At 35.7% G+C, this 23,710-nt stretch overlaps 1 protein-coding gene across 1 annotated transcript in view; it reads right to left on the minus strand.

Moving 5' to 3' along the window:
• Positions 1-1,673: 1,673 nt before the first annotated feature.
• LOC131068939 (GDT1-like protein 5) overlaps positions 1,674-23,710 on the minus strand; it is a 28,958-nt gene continuing 6,921 nt past the window's right edge. The window contains exons 3-11 of the mRNA XM_059207812.1: positions 10,959-11,018; positions 10,748-10,795; positions 3,801-3,889; positions 3,657-3,693; positions 3,145-3,213; positions 2,982-3,026; positions 2,810-2,871; positions 2,431-2,503; positions 1,674-2,347 (exon numbers count right to left, since the gene is read on the minus strand). Coding sequence (XP_059063795.1) covers positions 2,273-2,347; positions 2,431-2,503; positions 2,810-2,871; positions 2,982-3,026; positions 3,145-3,213; positions 3,657-3,693; positions 3,801-3,889; positions 10,748-10,795; positions 10,959-11,018 — 558 coding nt within the window. The 3' untranslated portion in view covers positions 1,674-2,272. The remainder of the gene's footprint in view (positions 2,348-2,430; positions 2,504-2,809; positions 2,872-2,981; positions 3,027-3,144; positions 3,214-3,656; positions 3,694-3,800; positions 3,890-10,747; positions 10,796-10,958; positions 11,019-23,710) is intronic.

Below are 23,710 nucleotides of genomic sequence, written 5' to 3' on the forward strand. Positions count from 1 at the left end.
TCTTAATGGTGAATCTCTCAAAATTAATGAAATATGGTGTAGTGTCATTTAAATGTGGCTCTAGTCTCGATCTACCTCATGATGTGTCGACCTTGATGTCGCGGGGTATGAAAAGGCTCTACATGTGTCGAATGATAAACTTTAAGCTTTAGGCTTCGTACTACAATCTTTTGTTAGTGATATCTTTCCAAAAACTAATCCAAATGTTTGGAAGCTTGAATATGTTGTGCATGCGTTGTTGTAGATTTCTTGTTCATTGCCACAAACCAAATTGATGTAATGTGATAAATTGTTGTGAGATCTTCTAGAATGTTCTTGCATCATAACTCCTTAAATACCCAATCTATAACAACTCACTACTACGCTACACTAACATATGATTAAGGTCGTCATTCTATCAGAACTAAAACTTGCCAAAGTAGATAACAATGTATTAGCAACACATACTTGATAATTTTATTATTTACAAAATATATTGTAACAAATAGAAACTATAAGGGATGAAATTCCATATCTTATAATGTTACTCGTTTGCCTTAAGTCACTTTATGTAGATGTCATATATGTGTGGCCTTAGTACTCAACTTGGCCCATCTCTCGATTAAATCATCTTCAAACCTAAACCCATCACTCATCCTCATATCAAGACTAATCCATTTCATCAAGCTTTTACATCCCTATACTAGATCATTTGTAAGGTCTAGTCCCCATTATAATTTTGAGTCTCCTACCTCCCAACCCAGCTTTTTCAAAATAAAGTCATCCCATTTGCCAAATCTAAGGCTTGTGTTGAAGGACATTATTCTTGCACATTCAAGATCATCAATTGTTAGGACAAACATTTCAAAAGATACTCACAATTACAATCATATTAGTCTTGATCTTAGTCATATCAACTTTTTAAAATTTGTATTCTTAGTTTGCATGTTCTCAATATTTTACATTATTCATGAGGCAAGTGGTTGTAATCAAGTACATCTATAGAGCTATTAGGTCATATCAACTGTTTTAAAATTTTGTATTCTTAGTTTGCATGTTCTCAATATTTTACATCATCCATGAGGCTTGGCTACAATCAAGTAAATCTATAGCTCTATTGCAAGCCACTAAATGTAACTATAAGTACATGTATAGGCACATGCAAATGAATACTAAGATTCTAATTTGTAGAAGACACATTCATATAAAAACAAATTATCCAACAAAACCATGAACTCGACCTAATCTCAAATAACAAAATTGTCTCGATCTTCTATCACAACATATCAGTCAAACAAAAACAAAATCAAAATCTACTTCACTAGAAACTAAATAACTTTATATCCCTTTTCAATATTTTATATATTTTTATCTCAATAACTCAAATTTAAATTTATTTCAATATTAGCTCTCATTAGATCTAAGTTTATTTTATTTTTTTATAAAAATTAAACATATAAATCTTTAGTTTATTGTGAAGAGTGGTTTTATTTTCCTCGAGAAACCAAAACAATTTATAACAAAACATATAATTGTACCCTTACCATTTTTAAAATTTCCGATTTAGCTGAATAATATTTTATTTCCTCTCACCATGTGACTTCCATAAATGCAGTCAGAATCGATTTAACCCACATCAGTGTCGCCCTATGTTGATTTCAGAATCCAACAACCCTACAATGCAACCAGAAAGACTAAAAATAGCACCTTGAAGATGGGTTTTGGCATTCATTATTTTTCATGCTCATCTCAGAAGTTCAGAACAGAGCCTTTGTATGCCATTTTTCCATTGCCAACTTTTATTACACTGAAAAAATCTAGTGTTTCGTAAATACCATTCTACAATGTTATCAGCAATCTTCTTTAAAATGGTAAATCTGTTCAGCGGATGGAATGAAAGCACACAGAAAAAGTTTTAATTCGAATTACAAAATTTGAAGGTAGATAATTCCCAGACAATGATTACTGGGAAAATGTTGAATCCCGTCAATCTCAAGCAACAAATGATCTGCTTACCCCGCCAATGCGAACAGATTACATGAACGCCGTGGCAATTTATGGAAGGAAGAAGAGTTGCCCAAGAGAAAAAAATACAAGTCTTTAGGGCTTTTTTCCAAAAGACGTACGTTGCAATAATTGCAGCAATCTACCTGGCAATCATCCCATGCGGTGAAAAAATTAGCCATGAAAAAGCAGCATTGCAGTTCCAGCAGATAAACTCTGAAGGGTAGAAATGACCAGAGGAAACGACAGAAAACATCATCCCTGGTAACATCCACAAATGAGTGGATACTTATGGATTCTCCACTTTTGTTAGTAAACACTGAATCCCAAAAACAACGAACAGAATTCCACCAGAAATTGCAACCTGCTTGGCAAAAAGGCTTTAAATCAGTAAAATCTGAACTGGAGTTCTGCCAACAGGAAAAGGACACGGTGTAGATAATTTACCATCTTTTCAGATATACGAGATGCCAAACTCTTGCCACCAAATACAGCTGCAGTGGTACACAAAGCCTGCCCTCTGCAATGACAAAACAGTTAAAATATTCTTATTCCTTCCGATTAATGTGGATAAGGTTTTTAACTGGCCTCTGGTCCAGAAACTTGATCTTTCATAATATATTACTCACCACTCAGAATCACTAGATAAATGACTGGATGACAATTGAACATATTATGTCACGTACAAACAGTTATTCTAAATCTAAAACACAGATAAGGAGAAAAAGAACTAATCTCTAAATTATCAGGGTTTAAAATCCAGTTTAACTTCTATTAAACAAAATAAGAGGCCTTTCGTAACTTAAATATCCAGGAAGATACATACAAAATACCGCCGAGAACTACACCAAACGGATTTATATCTGCAGCCAGTCCTATAGTAGCAATCTGCAAAGTGATATCAGTTATCAATTCCAACTGAATCTACATCATGAACATAATAACATTCAATAGAAAATTCTCTTTCCAAGCTCACTCCAATGAGAGGCATTGCGTACCTGGCTCTTATCACCCCACTCTCCAAAAAATGTCAGGGAAAATGCCTGCAAATGTGAGATAGAAACCTTCACCATGAAAAATAGGAATTCTTTGTAGGCACCTAAATGGAAGTATGACATACTTGGTTATTTAATAATGTTTGGTCAAAACCAGATTACTTGCCTCGAGAAGAATTGGTGAAAAGAACTGAGTGAAGAATGGTCTCTGCTGTTTTTTCATATCATCTTTAACCTACAAACATAACCAGAATTGTTACTGAAAAAAAAAGCTACTACTGTCTCTTTACGGCAAAACCACTAACACACCCAATTCCTTGACAGATCCATGCCACAAACCCCCAGAACACCAATGTTTCATATTTTCAATGCAATGCAAACAGGAGCTAGAATAAAAATTCCTGAAATCGACATATGGTAAACAAGGCATTGAATTGCGAGTAGAAATTTATAAATTCACATTTCAGGTGATTTAGTTACTTGCATTTTATTAGAAGGGGCATTATCCTTCCAATCAGTGGACTGAAAAATGAACCCAAAGATAATTCTAGTCAAATTTATAAAATTACGCTCAGTTGCATCATTTGAATTAAAAGTAACCTTGTACTTTACCAGCAACTTATTATATATAAGTTAAAATGATTGGTCAATCCACAGGGTAATGAATTCATAACTAACCAGCTTAGCTTCCACCTCAGCCAACTCTTCGCTCTCTCTGCAGGAGAAGAAGTGTCTTTATTCCCTTATTTAATTAATATAGAATAGCAAAAGGATAAACACAGTTAAAGCTAGGTAACTTGAGGAGTTGTAAGATAGACGCACCCTCCTTCTGTGAGGCCTTCCCATAATGACCAAAATCCAAATGCAAAGAATAAAATCGTTGTGATAACATGAGTCCATTTCCGAGATAACTGCATCATTTTACAAAATCACAATTTTAGTTTATACAATATTAAGATATTACAAAATACAACATGAAATTTCAGAAAACTGTTTCTTGATACATAATATAAACAGAAATTCATGACTACAAATTTACAACATTCCAAGTTCCAACACAGAAAGATCACTTTTCCCCAAAAAAAGAAAATGGAAAGAGCAAGATAGAAACAAGAACCTGGAACATTTGAACATTCAATGTTGATTTGCACGAAACATTTACAACCCAGATGATAAATTCAGATTCAGGTAAATTTGAATAAAAATGCTTACATTGTATAAAGGTATCAAGATCACTCATCTCAGAATTTGTCTCCATAGGAAAACAAATTTTATTGCTAGTCATACTGGAAGTGGAGATGTCTCTAGCTTTGAGAGAAAAGTACCCATGTCTCCCCTGTATATTCCTGAAATAGAAGGGAAATTTCAGGCTATCCCTTGCTGCGTAAGGCCATGCAAGGGACATCAACTTGATCTGTGAAAGGGAATGAGATGTCCAAGCATCCTGATCATGTCTGTAAGTGCCCATGGGGGTCAAGCACTGATAAATATCTTCTCTCCAACCCAGAACTACACAAGCCCCTCACTTAACAAAACATAAAATCTTCTCTATCATGAGTAGATTTTACAGAGCAGCAAACAAAGGAGAAGACAAGAATGGCATCAAGGGCCAGTGAAGTTTTCTCTGAGCGGAACTTGAGCTTGGAGAAGGTGCAGCAGCCTTGATTCGGTTGTGAGAGCCTTGTTTTACATGCATGGAATTTGTTGGGAGCCAGCCCGAGTGTTATACTTGAAGATGCCACGAAATGTTGATTATATGTTGGTGCATAGATTCATTCATCAACAAGATCCTTCTATGACTAAAAGGCTAGCTTGGACTAAGCTCCTAGTACATAACAAAAAAAATGTCACAAGGCCAAGGCAACACATTGGAAACAGTGCTCTATTAGTTGGAACTTCTCTTGAGCTTTTGCTCAAGAGAACAGGCAGATTGAAATTGACAAGACTACAGCATCTTTAAATATAATCTCTACTGGTGGGCCAGGCACAAGAGTGTTGATGATTATGTCTACGTGTATACTCTTTCAACCCAAAGCAAACATTCTATTTGGAAGCTTGGCTAATATCAGCAACTGACACTAAATTCAACCTTGGAAATTCGTTTAGACTAATCTTGTGAGTAAATTACTCATGAATCGATGCCAGCTTGATTTTATCCTCGAGTAATTTATCCTTTATCCAAGCTAATTATGGTTGACTTCATTTTTTGCAACAAAACTCTAAATGCACCCAAAGCTGCAAAACAATCCTTGAAACAAATTTGAAAACTAGTGGTTGCTACTCTATTATTTAGGAATGGGAATCTTAATACATGTATACTTTTGGCAATCCTAGTAAAGGATGTTTGGTGGCTCAATATCTCCTATTGTCACAGCCTTAAAGAATATAAGATTAAAACAGCCAGGTTCTACTACATAGGCAAAAGGAGCTCTGCAAAGCTACCAATTTAATAAAAGTGTGTGCCAATGGATAAACATAAGGTCCCCAAGATGCTTGAGGGAGGCTAGGGCATACCTCATCACTAAAACTCTGGATGGAGCATACCTTAGGGTAACACTACCAACAAGGGCAGATGTACAAGCCTCCCAGATTTCCCCACCATTTTGGGATGACAGGGAACGTCCCCACCACATTTCCCAATCCCGAGCCTAAGAGGAGGATGAATGCCACCATTACCATTTACTACATGTGAGAACATATCATATAGGATGGGTGAATGGGAGAACATGGGTCAGAATTCCTTTGCCCATTAACTTGTACTTCCTCTTCTAAATGGGCAACTCATACACAAACATTTGTTTCATCCTCTAATCACAAATTTTACATCAGTAGGATATTCGTTGTGTTTGATGCTTTAAGTCATTTCAATGATTCTGGCATCTACGTGCTGGTTGTAATTTGTACCTAGTTTGATTATTCCTCTTTAGTTACATAAGATGGCACTCATCTAAGAGATGCCCAGCCTTATAATGAATTCCATTCTTGCTGAAATGCATTCATTAACAAAGAATGCTACTTAATAAACTACATATATCCTCAACAAGTTCTTATATCGATCTTTGCATGTTACAAAAGTTTGTTATAGAGTTTTTTGTCCTGCTCTACTTTCGGTCATGTCACTATATTTGGCCAGTGATGCAATACCACAATTTGTTTTGATCTAACCTTCATATAAAATGATAATTTCTTACACGTACTTTTGTTAGACTGGACACCTTCATGCATGTAGGTATCATAGTGTGTCTAGATTCTTCTTGCAACTTATGACCCATCATTAACATTATTTTATGGTACCCAATATCTGTCTATTGTGCGAAACATCATTGTTATACTGCCTTAGTCATTACTCATCAGTACCCGCTATGGTACTTAGTTCATATCAAATAATTTTCCATGTGTCCTCAACTATTTATGTAATCTATCTTTATAATGTTGGTTGTTTGAAACTTAACAGATCAAAAATGAATATAAGTTGATTTTACTTCTTCACATTGTTCTAATGAATTCAAAATTTGGACTGACAATCCATGTTTTAAAAATAAGCAAACAAAGAAAATGCATTAATTAATCCAAGGAGTTGCAGGTCGTAGAAATGTTTAATAGTTTAATATTTGGATGCATATTAAAGATACTGTCTTCTCAATCAAAACATACAAGAACCAAGTATCATTGAAAAATAATTGATCTATCGTTGACATTTGTTGATTCAAAATTCCAATAAAAACTTTGCAAAGCTGTTTCAACTTCCATTAGCTCTTTACAAAGGCTATAATCAGGATCATTCCTGACATTTTCTATAACTTAGCTATCAAATATAAATTGGGTAGGATGATGATAGGAGATTCATCATGAATCAAACAGGAAAAATCATTACGGTTTATAACCAAATATTGGTAGCCAACAAAAACAATAAGGTCGAATTTGCAACCTTTATTTCTCTCATGTTAAAGATTTGTAGAGAGAGCTTGTCAAATTGAACTCAAAAACAAAACTTGAAGATTTGATTACATATATGGATCACAGGTTCTTGCGCATTCTTCATCAAAGGAATAAATTTCTCATTAAGGATAGGGTATAATTTTCAACAGGGCAATGACAAAACTAGAATCAGATTGCATATTGCTTACTACAACTTTACTACAACCTCAAGTTCTCAATAAAGATTTATCAAGGTTTGTCCTACAGTGACATTCTAGGTGATATCATGAAGCAACCATGTCCATCTTCAATTAGCTCTGGTGATGTGACTTAAGATTGTAGTTCATACTTTCAAAGCCATCCTTTTAGTAATGACAAGTATGAATAAGGGATGTGAGATTTCATCCAAACACCTAAGATTTCTCTTACTGTAGAGGTGCTCTGAGAGATGGCATGCAGTAAAACATCAAAAATCCTCCTTTCCCTGAGTACCAGTTTCCTAGAAGCAGGTTCAACCAACCAGAACTTTGAAGTTCATAGTTTGAAATTTCAGTTCCCTGAACATTGAATTAAATTCCCTTTGCAACCTTTTTTGATACAGGCCTATTTGAAGAATTGAAAATTTAAAACATCAAATGGGCATGACATGGGCCCAGCTTAGTTTTCAATGTTTCCCACCATTTTCTAGACTTGAAAATATTCCTCTCAAGTTTTCATGATTTGGTAATGTTCGACTGATGGCTATGTCTTAATGATATTTCCGAGAAGGTTAATTGTTAGTTGTTTAGCATAGACTAAAACTTAAAACATCCAAAACACCTGAGCCCTTTGGCCAGAGAGATGTATTCTTGAGCAAGAGGTCTGGTTTTATGGTGTGGAATTTTCAGACAGCTTGTTAATATTTCTACCATCCATTCATCCATTTGTTCCGATGTTTGAGGTGAATTTACATGTGCTTTTAACAAAGACTAGTATAGGGTATAATGAATTCAAATTCTATATATATATATATATATTATTAGGCATTTTACTATTTAGGCAATAAGCCCATAAATCAAAAACAGCACTACAGTATGAACATGAAACCTGATTCAAAATATTAGGTAACTTGTATGGCCCAAGGGAAGTTGAAAAGACCTACTAATAGATTTCATACAACCGCAAGAACACAGAAGCTGAGCAACTGGTGCATTACTATAGCTGCAGATTATTATCTGTACAGACCAGGACTGTTTGGTCAATTTGGTTCTTTTATTTGGACTACAAGGAATTTTTTCTAAAGAAAACACATGGTAGAGAGCAGGGATAAAAAATAGATGTTATTCAAATCTGAAACTGAATAAATGACTAAAAGGCAATAGGTTATGCAGAATTACCAGGATAGACTGTTGTTTGGGCCTCATTTTTAGAAATATCTTTGTGCTTAGTATATGTTTCCACATAAGTAAATCATGCAATTATATGTTTCATCATGCTAAGTCAATTTGTAAGCCAAGTAGCTGGATATGCCCCCGCCCCTCCCTGAGCATGTGTATCCCCATATCTGATACAGATACAAGTACTATATGCCACGAATACACATTGGATGGTGTGCCCAAAAAACCCTGATTTTCCAATCGTGCCAGATACTATGTGATTTGATTTTTAAAAATCTAACATAAATATTCCTAGATTTTAATCATGCAAATTTTTTTTTAAAATTGGTATAAACAAAACATACACCAAATGAGGAAGACAAATGAAATATTTTTCTATTTCAGCGACCCACTTTTTTAGCATTCTAATTTTTACAGATTTAAAAAACTAATTGTCTATAATTTTATATTTATATTATATTGTTTAAATTTAAATGTTAAAAAAAAATTTAAAAATTAAAATTTATTCTTTATATATAAATAAAAAATTAATAATATATATTTAATTGTTTATTCTTTACTAAATTATTAATATTATTTTAATTTATATTTACTTACTTTATTACAATTAATTTCCAATTAAGATTTAAAAAATTTGAGTTGAAAGTGAATTTTTATTTTTTTAGTCTAGATTATTATTTTTTATTTTCTTTATATTTAAATTTTTACTTTTAATACAATTAGATATATATATTTTTAATTTAGATTTAGATTTTATTTTATTTTAGATTTAATTGACATTATTGTTAATTTAATTATAGGCCCTGATCTGTATATTTTTTTTGTACATTGAAAGTTGTTAAATCAACTTACAATTATTAATGTAGGAATAATGTGTCTATATTGCTTTTAAAGTAATGAAAATTTCCGCTAATAACTTAGAAAATTGTGTTAAATATAAGTGTATGTATTTTTTATGAATGTCATATCCAGCTGTATCCATATTGGGGGATCTTCAAAAATGGCCATATCCGTATCCGATACTTTATTCATATTTGTATCCATATTTGTGTCCATGCAACTTTCTTTGTAAGTGAGCAATAATTGTCCTGCTAGTTAGGCACGGTGGAAGTTCAATCCCCATTCCATATGCCAGACGCCCAAATAGCAAAGCACTCAGATGTGAACTTGGAATATCCAAGATTGGAGTCCTATCTGTACTGTGCATTCAACAACCATATCAGAGCCAAGCCAGGTGAGGTCAGGTTGTGTGCAGCTTAAAGGGGCCTAGGAGTTGGAAGGTCAAACTATACTTATATAATCACAAATCATACAGAACCAGCAGTTCAAATGGCAGAGCAACCAAAGGTGCAACTAAGATATTCTAGGATAAAATCCTTACTGGTATGTGCTTTTCAACATGGCATCAAAGCCAGACTGAGTGAACTGAACCGTTTGTATCTCAAAGGTAGCATTGAAAGGTCAGTCCACAGTCCAGAATCCTCAAACCATATCAGACCAGCAGCTCAAATGGCAGAGCACCTAGAGATGCACCTGGAAGGAACTAGGTTCAATCCTGTTTGGTCCATGCTCTCGATGCTGTAAGAAATAGACTGAAAATATTTATGTATAGCCTATAGGCTTCAAGGGTGCAAGTCATTTGTATAATGTGTTTTACTATTTTAATTAATAAAATAGTATTTATCATCTAACATTTCACGATATCAAAATAATAAATGGGATGTTGAGTACTTTGGCAACATTTCTGGAACAATACATGACTGATGTTTTGAGCCATAACTTTTCTTCTCTTTTCCCAAAAAATGTCATTTTTTCATGCACATTTTGATTTATATTTACAATGGAGTTATAATACCAACTCTGAAAATTCCATTTTGCCTCATGAACATTTGACCATTTTCCAAGACAAATTTGGCACATACACACTCATTCACTACATTATACAGATTAGCTCTGCAACCGAAAGGCACCAAAAGCTGTGTGCCACTCCAACATCCATGCAATACACCATCCACATCATGAGCACATACCTTCAAGATGTTAGATTGTGACAGTTATAAAGAATAGGCACTTCGATGGCCATGAGAGAAAGTTGCAACATACGATGCAAGTTTCAAAGCCCCAAGAATTAGCCTTGATGTTAGGCCTACCGTTTATAAAAATAAAATACTAAATGTAACCAAAGGTCTTGATCATTAGATAATGTCATGTTGATCATAGCATGCGACATTGGGACTTAATATTTTAAAGCCCATGCATTAGAAATGCAGAATATTATGAATTACATAATTTACATGTAAAGAAGTGTACTATATCCTAGATTATGTCATCTTTACTTGCTTAGTAAATAAAATAGTAAATAATTCTGCTTTCATGTGCTATATTCATGATGGAGATCATGCAAAAACCAAAACAAAAATACAATGTATTCCAGAGATTATGAACTCAAATAGGAAACGACCAACTCAAACTTACTAAGTTTGGTGCAGCCCAGCCAAAAACTACAGAGATAATTGTCATTACCTGCATTGCAGAGAAACAATAAGTAATACTCCAAAATAATTTTACCAATAAGTCTCTGCTATGATAAAAAACAGAAACTACTCAGATGGCATTAGTTATCATCATTTGATAAACAGAGATAACTAGCTTGGAAAACTAAATGAGACAAAATAATTGCACTTACAGTAAGAGCAGCAAGGCATCCAGCTAAGACCAATCTTCTTGAATGCCGCATTGCCATGATCTTTGTTGAATACATAATAATAGAAAATGTAAGCTCAAATAAAGAAATACTGTCACGTACTTTATTTAGATTTGTATTTCTCTATCACGTAAAAGGATTGAACAAGTCCATTGTCAGAAGAATTTCAAAGAACAACACACATCTCTTAGGTTTAAACAAGCACAGATTGAAACTTAACCATAAAATGCTTTGTGCCTCCTAAGATAGGAAATAGTGCAAGAGATTATTAGCAAACCCATTTTAGAGTTATATATATACAAATTACTAATAATAAGCAGTAAACCACCAGGCTAGTCTATGGATTCAAGAAATACTAATTGAATGACATTGATACAAAGCCAAGCAAGCAACACATCTGAAATGTTAACCCTAATAGCACCAGCATATTATTTTTGAAAACTAGTAAAGAATGCAGATAACGCTTTGGCATGTCAGATACAATCATTATAGTTTGTGATACATCATAGCTAAGTCACTTCAGATCAAAGTTCCCAGACTCGGACTCGGCTCTGACTCGGCAAGGCTGACTCGACTCGTGACTCGGCTCGGACTCGGCAATGACTCGGCAACGACTCGGCAAAATAAGAAAACCCTTGAAATTTAGAGATTTTTAACGATTTAAAACTTGTTTCATACACCCATTATTGAATTAAGCTTAAAGACACTATAACATCATCAAATAGAAGCTAATTTGATCACATACATAAACATACATCCATCACATGCGTAGAAATGTAAATTGTAGCTGAAGGAATTAGAAAACATAGATATATAGAGTTATAAATGTTGTCCATGACTTCAAATGTTCCCAAACATATATGTAATTGTAAAGTGTAAACAAAAACAAGTCTATGGCTCAGGCTCTGGCTCAGCCTCGTCTATCTGCCTCCTAGAAAGGCGTCTAAGGTAGGTCCTGGATGACTAAGTAGCCATAGTCTCTGCCTGTGATGTGCCAGTCTGAGTAGCCATAGGTGTTGTGCCTGATCATGCTCTATCCTCCTCCTCTGCCATAGCCACAACCTCAACCTTTCTATCTACTTGGTCAACCCACTCAAGGTCCTCATTAGTGAAGACTGGATCGGTGGACTGAGTGAGCCAATCGAACTGTAGTGTTGCCCCAATGTGATTTGTGCAAGCTTTTCACCTCTTCCTCTCAGCTAGTTGCAAAACTATGGCTTCCTATTTTTCCAGTGTTCCACGGACGTTGGGGACGAGGGGATGCGTTTCCGGGACGGGGGGACCAAGGGCCTAAGTTTGGGGACGGCAGGGGGACGGCGACGAGGGGGTGGCGGGGTGGTGGTGCTGATATAGTTATACATATACACATAGTACTTGAAAAACTAGTTTTGAAAAGATGTATGACAGTATTACAATATAAGAATTACATTTTCAAATGAGACTATAGGAAATTTGAAATACTAAATCTAAATACCAATTACCAAGATTTCTAAGTTGTGTTGTTATATGGAGCCTAATCAGAGTCAGAGGTTAGATTTTCCCTACTTCTATCGGTGCAGTTTCCCCCTATATTTTTCAACGGGGGTTTGGGGGCAGCGCCCCCAACTTGGGGTCAAGGGGCATCGCCCCTTGCGGGGTCAAGGGGCAGCGCCCCTTGCACGTTCCCTGTCGCAATACAGGGCGGGGTCGAGGGGCAGCGCCCCGCGAGGCCAAAAATACTTTTGTTATTTTCTAAAGGCGTCGGGTGTTATAAGAAAGGGAAATGGTGAAAAAAGTCATTGAAAAATGTTATGTTTTTTTTTTTTTATTGCACTTTATTAAGTGACTCCAGCCGGGTCACGACCCTCGGACTCGGCGAGTCAGAGAATGACTCGCCTGACTCGGCGAGTCAGGCGAGTCACGCCCTCTGACCCGTCCGAGCCCGGGTCAGGGTCACCGTGACCCGGCAGGGGTCACTCGGCCCGCTGACTCGCGTGACTCGCCGCGAGTCACGAAACTCTGCTTCAGATGCATAAGTCCAAAAGAATGTTTGGTAGGATTGATACTAGAACAAATGAGTGAGATTGTAGGAACCACTTCTGATGGTTATATTAAAAGGTCTAAATTTTTAGCCATAATAATTATCTTGTCTGATAACCCATTAAAAATTTAAAGGGTTAAGACAAAAAGGGGCATACCAAAATGCAAAATTGCGATTCCAACATTAGAATTTGTAAAAGTGAAGATGGTGCCTCAAAGACCAATCTGGGACCAGCTACAGCAACAAATCTAATTCAGGTTCAGAATGGGGGACTCTTGGAAATGGCTTCTTTCTTCATCCCCCATGTCTCTAAAAAAAAAGCACAAGCTATGAAACTCCTTGAAGATCTTAAACTGGCTGCTGGGCTAGGCATACAATTACTAAATATGGAAGAAGATTCAATGCTTATAATTGATGTAATACTGAAAGGATTGACCCTTTGTTCAAAAACTAACAACATGCTAAAAGATATCACAGCTCTTGCTCTAAGGTTTGCAAAGGTAAGATTTTGCAATTGCTTAAAAGAGATAAATATACCAGCAGACCACCTGTAAAACATTGAATTCAACCAAAATCTGTTAATAGATTGCTGGTTGCATCCTTGAAGACTGGTCAGAAGTTCTTAACTCCTAATTAATCTAGTAAAATACTAAAAGATGTATTAGCTGTGAAAAAGTTATGTGACGGGCCTACGTTTTCATTAAGGATTCTACCTCCTAAATTTTCCTTTATGTGACCTGCTTTTTTATCATCTACTTTTCAGATTCTTTGAATGTAAGTTTCATTTTCATCAATTTATCCAAGGAAAAAGAATCAAAACAGAATGGTTGACTGAGGCTTTAATTATTAACTTAAATCAAAAACTGCTTGAAAGCATCAGCATTATTAATGGATTGAACTTAATTATAGTAATCCTGTTGTTTTCTAAATCAGATCATGTGTATCCATTATAATATCAGCAGTATCACTATGAGCAGCTTCCATCTTATTAATACCTTCCTCGAGCAAGTCAATTCTCAGCTTTACTGTATCTATCCATTCTACTAACAAATAAGTATCGGCTCTGTCCACAATGCCTTCATTGAATGATAATGATATACAAACTGAGTTTTAACATGGCCTTGATTTGCAGAAGTGTGTTTGTAATTCCTCCATGAATTTGTTCAATAAATCCTTTAATCGGATCAGAATCCATCTTAGCTTCTATCATGTACGCCCACGGCTTCATCAATGACCTTTGATCCATGTGCAAGAAAAACATTCAACCATTGTTTGGTGGCAATTGAAATGTATTTCATCTCCACTTTAACTGAAGCATCTCTCTGAGAATGGTAGCTGGATAGCAATAGGGTCATTAAAGGGCTGTAGAGGACTGAGCAATTTGATGGAGAAATTCAAATGCTTCACCTGTTCTTTTGGCTCCTGTTTGGTTATATTATCCTTGTCCGTCCTGAAAACAACAGCAGAAACAATTGTTTGCATGTCTTGAATTTCAGCATACCTTATTTGTTTTCCCAAGTTGACATTGAGATTTGATACTTAGATAGTAACATTTTTTTTTCATCTTTAGGATTTTAATATTTTATCCACTATAGGAGTTGCAATCTCATCAAGTCTTGAAACCTGTGCATCTAAAAAAATGGAAGAAATGACCCTAGGCTTCTTGCTAGGAGGTAATTTATCAATCATAGAAGAAACAAATGAAAAATCATCAGACAATGGTTTTACAACCCTTTTTCTCTTTTTAATCTAATATCTAGACAAGTAGGAACTATGACTAGGATGGAATCATCCTGCTGAGAAGTCTCTCCTTGAATCATTTGTTCAACATCTTCCATGGCTTGTTCTACATTTTTCATTAATTCTCCTTTTTGTTACATCTCATTCTCCACATTTTGCAATATTTGTTAGGAAAGGAAAGGAAAGGGTCTTTTATAGTCCATGATGCCAGCAATCTATATATGGGTCTAGAGATGGGTTAGTACAATATGGGACTACCTCGTACTCCTTGCAGGAGCAACCTGTTGTGACATTTTCACACATCGCCCCATTGCAAATGGAGACCCCCTACTTTTTAGGCCCTTCCGGTCTTTTGGCTTTGTTTTTTGGGTCTTCTTCGCAGCAATCTCGTCAGTCTCTCTGCTTTGCAAGTGTTTGGGGGTCATATTGATTAAGTCTGCTTTTCGTTTGAGCAAATTTGGTTAAGTCTAGGACTCGTTTCGTCAATTTTAGGATTTCTACCTTTAGTCCTAGATTTTAGGGGTTTTTGTTAGGGTTTCGAAAAAACTGAACTTAGAACTGGAATCGGGACCCTTCAAGGAACCTCCCAGTAAAATTTGAGTGAATTCTGAGCACTTACTATTTTTAGTAAGTTTCATTACCTTCCCGGATTGGTCTAATTTTGTCAAAAATCAAACTTACTATTTTTAGTAATTTCTATTTTTAGTAAGTTTCTATTTTTAGTAAGTGCTTTTTTGACCTATTTTGCCCAAAACTTGACATTTTGAAACACTTACTATTTGGGAAAATCTATTTTTGGCAGGATCTTCACAATGAAAACACTGAAAGTTGAATATCTCTGAAGACGCTGAAGATTGAACGTTCCTGAAGACCATTTCTAAATCCAGAAGAATCAGAAGGCAGACAAGTTGGATCAAAAAAATGGTTAAGTATGGAACTCCTATTCCAGAAGAAGAAAGCATGCATTATCATATAAGTCTGGAAATTCACATCAATCCACCAATGTCATCTTGATCCGGAAATGGCCTGAAATTTGACTAAGTCTGAAAATTTGAAAGATCTTCCAAAATCCAGAATTTGCGTTATGATTCCTAGAGACCTGAAACCACTCTCAAACATCCTGACAATATATATGAAATATAACTTAAAGTATAACTTATACTTAAATGTTATATTTCATATATATACATGACCTGAATTGGTAGAAAACATCAAATTCCTCCTCCATGGCCAAAATCCGCCCAAGCACTCAACAGGGCGCCAAAATGGAGGGGTCATGGAGGATTCAGCACTTGATGAAATTCCTCCTCCACAGTGAAATTCCGCCCAAGCCATGATCAAAGCGCCAAAAGAGAGGGGTCATGGAGAAATCAAAAGTTGATGAATTCCTCTGCACATGGAAATAGCACCCTAGACTAATGGAAAGCGCCAAATTGAGGGGTGCTTGGAGGCATGGAAAATGATCAAATTCCAAATCTTATCAGAATCTGAAAAATTTTGCAAATTTGGACTCGTGGGAGAATTCTCTCTCTCCTGGACCCAGGTCCTAAAATTTGGAGAATTTTCCTAAAAAATAGGAGATGTGAAAATTGGTCGAAAAGCTCCCTGCAAACATGATGAATTCAAAGAGCATAAAAAATTCCTTCCTCAGGGAAGAATTGTGCCCAAGAAGAAGAAATTCCAGGAAAGGTGAAAATTTGGCTAAGTGTCCGAAATTCCTTCCTTCGGGACAATTCTAGGAAAGGTGAAAAATAGGAAAGGTGAAAAATTGACTAAGTGTTTGAAATTTCTTCCTTCAAGACACAGTTCTTGGAAATCATGAAAATTGGCTAAGGCATGAAGAATTTCCTTCCTCAGGGTAAGGAACAAATTTCTTTCCAAAGGAGAATTCCTTCACAACATGAATTCCACGCCGAGATGAATTGAAGGTAGAAAAAAACAATTTCAAAATTTTCATAGATTTGGATTCGTAGGAGAACTCTCTCCCTCCTGGACTTGAAACCCTAATTTGTGGAAAATTCCTAAAAAATAGGAGATGGTGGAAAATCATTAAAAATCTCCTCCAGAGCAAGGAAAGTTCGAGAAACTTCAAGAAAATTCTTCATCGATAAAATTCTTCTCTCCTGAAGTTTTCTCTCTCCAAGGTTTTCTCGCCAAGTGGCAACCAAGTCAACGCACGTTGAATTAATGAAGCATCTCTTTGCATGCAGTCGTCACATTTATGGCATTATGGCAGATTCCTTCCGCATGCAGCCGTCACATTCAGGAGATGATGGTGCATTTACTGCATCATGGGCGATTTTTTGCATAAGGGTACATTCATTGCATAGTGGGCACCTTTTGAATGTAATGGTTAATTAATCCTTTATGGGTGCCATTTTTGGAAGGATTGTAATTAATTGTATATGGGCTTTACGGGGTATTTATTGTTGATTCCCACCTTGTTACATCTTGAGTGGGGAATCTTCTAGGGGGGAACCCTAATTAGGGTTTTGCATATAATCATGCCCTGAGGCCTATATAAAGGGGTGACCACCCTCATTTGTAAAGGAGGGAAACTTGTATGAAATTGTTGCAATAAGTTTTGAGATAATAACAGTGAAATATTGTTCTCTAATGGTGTCCACTTAAGTTATTTTTTCAAAACTTGCATGGTTTCACCACCTTCCTCACTTAGAGTAGAATTTTATTTTCTCAGTTGTTAGATAAAGTGCTTTGATTTCAATGGAGAATGTAATGGTGTCTAATGAATTTCCATGGTTCATACTTTTTGCATCTTGTTGATTGTAAGTTGCAGTGTAAAGTTAGCCTGAACCCCCAAATTTGTGCTAAGTTTGATTGTGAATAATCATTTGGATTGCGTCGTGTTGGGTATTCAGATGCACTTTTCTCAATGTGAAAATCCTCCAACATCCTCAGAAGATTGCACCAGTTCTTGAGGAGTTGTAGTTGATCTTGGTGAAGCACAGCTTGGTTTGTTTGGAATTTGTCCACCAAAGCATTAACTGTTGATATCATGGCCCTTAGGAATAGATTTAGATCCTTCTGAACCCTTTCCCTTTTACTTTCAATTCATTTTAGTCCGTTCGAAGCAGCAGCATCGCAAAATTGCCATATCCGATGATGGAGTTCCAGCCACAACAAAGAAGTGAAAGAATGATGCAAACGTAAGGCCCTTGGATTACCAGCAATCACATCAGCCAATTGAGTCACGTCCGTAGCATAAAGGAACCTTGGAGTCGATTGTTTGAACTTCTTGCAATCTTAGCATGCAATCGCACTTTGATCAAGAGAGAGTGAAGTGACCATTAGGCAACTTTAATTTGTGTTCAACGTAGTCATAAAAAACATGTCAACAGTACCTAACTGCACTACAAACGAGGTGTACATACCTTACCCCCTTGTGGGATTTGAACTTGTGACCTCTCTCTCTTTCAAGAGCACAAGTTCTCCACAACTAGGCCAACTCAGGTTGTTTCTCAACAACCCATAGCATTTGTTCTTCATTATTTTTCTTTGCTTCTTCAATTTGCCCTACCTGCACTTCACCTTGTTTTATCTATCTTCATCCTATGCAAGTAGAGGAGGAACACATATAGATTGGGAGTGAGCCATCTTTGAGGATGGAGAATCTCCAACCTTGAATTTATACTTTGGAGCGTTTTTCCTATGGAGTGTTTGTTCTTCAATTCATTCTTCCAACTCCAAATTCATAATGTTGATTTTCATACATGTTTGTTTTTTACTTCAGCTCTTGGCTTCCTCTTAGGAGATCCCTTTGAAGTCTAACCACTTCTTATTGTCCTCTTAGTCACAATTTTCAATTCTTCCATTTTCATGTCTAGCCATGCTAGAATGTCATCAATAACATTTTTTCGTAAAGCTTCCGAATGGATTTTCTCCTTCCTGAATCAATCTACGAGTGGAATAAGCAAGATGAAAACACTTATTTTATTATAAGTACCACTTAAAATATTTCCATCATCTAATATTCCATCAAGCACACTAGCAATCCCACATGCTCTAATCTGAAAAGCAGTTAACAGGGAGTAGCTCTTCTTTCTAATTGTATGTTCATTGTCAAAATCCACCCAAAAGTTTTCTAAGTCGTATTTATGTTTTTAGCTAGAGCCAACAATTTTTTCTATGTTCTCTACGGGATCAAAGGAAGATTTTTCATCATGAATGTACAGATTCAGCTTAGATAACTCATCATTTAATCCTTTGGCATGCAATAAGGACAAACAAGTATATGAGTTTGATAGTGATAAGAAATCTTACACGAGTTCTATATTTTCCAAACAAAATATTGTGCACTTCACAAGGTCGCCTTGTCAGCTCAAGTAGAATGACTTTATCACTCACATATTTTGGTAACCTATAAGAGGCATATTTGAATACCCCAAGCCTAATGTATGTGAATGTAGAAAATTGGATGAACCAATTCTCCACTCTACAATTGGGGTGATAGCTTCTATGGAGAAATATTTATTGAGATCACTTTTTATTCGTGTAGACATATAAATCTGATCACTTTCCTAAATAAATATTTAATATTTATTTTTAACCTCGTTCCCCCTATTAATTAAATTCTATTTAATTAATTTCTTCATTTTCATCTATTTGATTCAATAAATTACTCAATTCATTTAATTAAATTCACCTAAACCTTTCCTAGCCTTTAATTAAATAAATCACTCTATTTAATTAATTCCCCTTTCTCCCTTTTTAATTAATTTTACATTTAATTAAATTGATCCTTGCAAATAAGGAAATCTAATTTATTTATTAAATCCCTCCACTTGTATTTATGCAAGTTGCATCTATTTTTGTTGAAATAAAGTAATTTTCTTTTAATTAAAATCCTTTTCCCTCCACTTGCATTTTCCTACATCTCCCACTTGCCTCCTAAATCCCTTCTAAATTCTTTTAAATCACTTCCAATTTAGCCTAATTCATCTCTTAATTATTGTCACATTCCTAAGCAAAGAGAAGTCACTTCTCAAAGCCTCCAAAGTCTTTGAAATGCATTAAAGGCTTTATGTCTTCAACAAGCTAACCCTCAAAGTCTTCCTAACCATTAATGGTTAACTCAACCTTCTTGCATGGTTAGAGACTTTCTCTCTAACTTAACCCTCATCTAACCCAAGGGTCTCATCAAGCATGCATGGCTTTAACCTTGGTTATTCTATTAACCCTTGCACAAGAGTTTACCCCTTAGGTAAAAGTTGTATCCATTGGATAACTCTAACCTAACCTTAACCCTTACCTCCTAAGGTAACCTTCATGTCTTCTCAAGCATTTAATGCTTCTTACATCTCCTCTCAAGCAACCCTTTGTTGACAATTGTCACCATTTCATTGGTGAGAATTGTAAACATGGATTGATTAACTTTCAATCCTCGCCCTTGTTAAGATTATTCAATCTTAACCATCCATTGCCCTATTTTCCCTATAAATAGAGCTCTCATTCGTCATTTTTCATATGAACAATCTTTCATGCATCTACATTATAGTCTATATTACTAAACATTTTAGCCTCTCTTTGTTAAATCATCATAATAGCATTTAGAAGCATTTTAATATAGAATATTCATGCTAGGATAGTATATCATTGCTAGGATAATTTGCTAGTCTTTTATTATATCATCCTCTTTATTCTAGCTTAATCATCATAGTTTCAATATCATACATCTTAGAATGCACTCATGCATATAAATCAAACATCGCCTGTTCTTGGAGTTGTCATTCCTAAGTCATTCGCTCAATGATCTGAGAGAAAAACATTGACTTTAAGGATTCTATGAGATAGAGAACAATGGGACACCCCTTGGGAAGTTGAACTGATTGAATCAATTCATATACTTGCACCAAGAGTCTCATTGGTGTGTGGGTCTTTTGGATTCGAGTCATTCGTTTTCGTCACCGCATTTTCCCGCATACAATTCTTATAATGAGAAATAAGAAAAAGGCATCATTGAATCTTTTGAAATGCCTTTTACTTTGATTTCTAACTTGGGTAGAACACAAACCTTTTTCTATCCTTCTCCAACACCCAATGCCCCAAATCTATTCAATCCAAAGAAAATTGCAGTTCTAGCCATCAAAAAATAATGTAAGAAGTCATGTAGAATCTTCTTGAGTCTTGAACCTCTCTAAGTTGCTTGTGAAGCTTATCACTAAGAATGGTGGCCCAATCAATCCTTTACTTACTATCCAAAATAATGTTAACGAAACTAAACATCCATGGTTGGAATTCCCTAGCATTAAGAGATCCCAATACTTTTTGCCAAGAAAGTGATCAAATCTTGATCTCGAATTGAAACTTGCTTCTCAAAAGTATCTTTAGCAATTTTTAGGCAGCAATCCTTGTTTTGATTAACAAGTTCTTGTTCAGATTTTTCCAATATAAAATTGGATAAAGGTTGTAGAACTTGAGCCCATCAGCAATATTCAGCATTATTACCTCCTCATAATGAGGAACTTGAAAGGTTTCCACAATGTTGTCAAGCCCACAAAGTTACAAACAAGAAACACTTCATTTGCAATGTGCCTATGATCCTTTTGGTTTAAAGATCATAAAACTTGGCATAGGCCATGATAAGTTCAGGAGACACTGAAGTAGGGAAACCTGCTGCTTATAAGATTCCATTGCTAGTAATACATCTTTCTTGTGTTGTTCTATCATTTCCAAACACTTTTCTAAAGAATTCCTCTAAATTCACATGCCCTAAGTCAATGTTTGATACCTCATTAACTGTAGAGGCAATCTTGGAAGATGGTTTTAGTCCTTTGAATTTATTGTTCATTTATTTCAACTTGGCTGAAGTCATATAAGAGCTCTAACAAAGAAAAAGACATAGGACAAGCTCAAATATCCAAATAGATAATGTGTATATGCTCGTTTTTTAGACAATTATAGGCTTGTGAGAATGTGGGATCTGAAAGGAAGGAATTGGGAGTTTTGACACAAAGGCATTGAGGTTCTATGAGTCTGCAAGAGGAACTTAGGGTAAGCAATAGGAATGATTGCAATTGAGAACTTTCAATTTCATACACTAGTGGTAATGATTTCCAAGGCACAGGACAATAGATTTTGCATGTGCAATATAAAATTCTAGGGCTTAAGATTAAGGAAACTAAAAAATAATACATTCAAGTAGAAATATGATGAAACTCTACCATGCACAAAATTTTCATGAGATAAAACCTTTAACACGAACTTGGATTTATAACACCTTAATTACAATAGAAAGCAAATGAAATTGATCAAAATTTGCAAAGGATACACTAGACGAGTCAAGAATGAATGATTCAATTGAGAAGAAAACTCTCACAATGCATGCAAAAGATTGACTAATTGTGAATTAATCTAGAAGGTAGTTGCAAGTGTTGGTTTTTTGTGTAACTAGGATAGGAAAATAAATAGGATTCGGATTGCCTTAAGGCATCATCCGAATCCTTATAGGGCAGGGCCCTATCTATTGTATTTATATGTAATGTGTAAAACCATTAAGGGCTGGACCTAACATGTAAAGGGGCGCATCTCTAGGTCCAACGTGTGGATCTATCTCCAGCACACACATTTTGTGGTGTATAGTCTTATGTATTGAACATTTATGATGGGCTGGGCCCAAATGATTGTATTATTAAAAGGACCCATCCCTTCTCCAAACGTGTGGTCCTATATCTTATTTTAGCACATCTCTATGTAGCGTGAGCTCTTGTAACGTGGAAACTATATTGTTTAGGTTCCATGCTTATGGTGGCGTGTGGAACTAATATTATAGTGTTGGCCCCAAGGATGGATTGGGCCGACCCAAGATAGGGCTCACCTCTTGTATATATGCACAAGCATATCACTAGTCGTAAATGCAATCAAGCAATCCGAATATTAGACAATCAATGTGAAGACCCTGTGCTCTGGCAATAAAAGGTCAATGCAAATTCTGATCAAGGAATCAGCGAATTACTTCTGCCATCAGCATTTGCCATACATGCGATCTTGGACAGTGAATACATTGAAGAGGATAGCGAGTTCCTCTTGAAGGTCTACAAACACCATTAGGTCTACAATCTTCAGTGAAGAACTACGAAGAGCTGGAAGCTGTATGCTGATGATATTCTTATATAAGAAAGAGATAAGTCTGCTATCTTCTGCTGTTACATTGTGCCCTAGCTGGGTTACGACTGTAACTCTAATTCTGCCCTAGGTTGACAGTTATATCAGATAAGTAATCTGATCTTTATTGCCATTGTATTCTACAATTAATAAAAGGATCTAGATCTGATTTGTTGCTGGGTTTTTCCTCCAAGAGGGAGGTTTTCCCAGGGTATGTGTTGTGTCTTGTCTCTTTTGTATTCTTGCATTCACATTGTTCTCTGCAATCTGATCACTAAAGTTAACAGCAAGGGCCACAGTTTAGGAAGCAGAGGAGCATTTGGGATACTAAAAAATATTTGCAAATGTGAAAACAAATTAAGACAAAGTGGTTTGTAAAGGTTTTGTTCACGTGTGAATAATTAACATGTTTTAGGGTTTGCAGAAATCTCCTTGCAAAAAGAAGCTTTGTGCGTTGAGTTTGGTAAATCCCACAAAAGTGGTATAAAAGTCTTGCAAAGATGCTCAATGCAGAGGAAGGTAAGGAAATGGAAAGTTGGCTAGCTTGCTCATGAATCCACAATCCCACAAGCAACACCATGGAAGAATGCAAAAACCAAAAGGAGATAGGGAGTTAGGAGTTCAAAAAATGCAAAAAATGTCCTTTGTGGTTCCACAAACCCACAAATCTAAGCTTGCATGAATGCAAGATGCAAAAGGAAACAAAGAATTGGAACATTTCCTTATTGCCATGAGAAGTTTGGAAACACATGAAGGATGTGTTCGAGTGATGCATGGTGGGAAATGCATAACTTGCAAGGAAGTCGTGACATCCTCAACAACTCCACATTTTTAAATAATGCAAAGACTTTGT

This window comes from Cryptomeria japonica, chromosome 7, assembly GCF_030272615.1.
Source record: "Cryptomeria japonica chromosome 7, Sugi_1.0, whole genome shotgun sequence".
Lineage (NCBI taxonomy): Eukaryota > Viridiplantae > Streptophyta > Pinopsida > Cupressales > Cupressaceae > Cryptomeria > Cryptomeria japonica.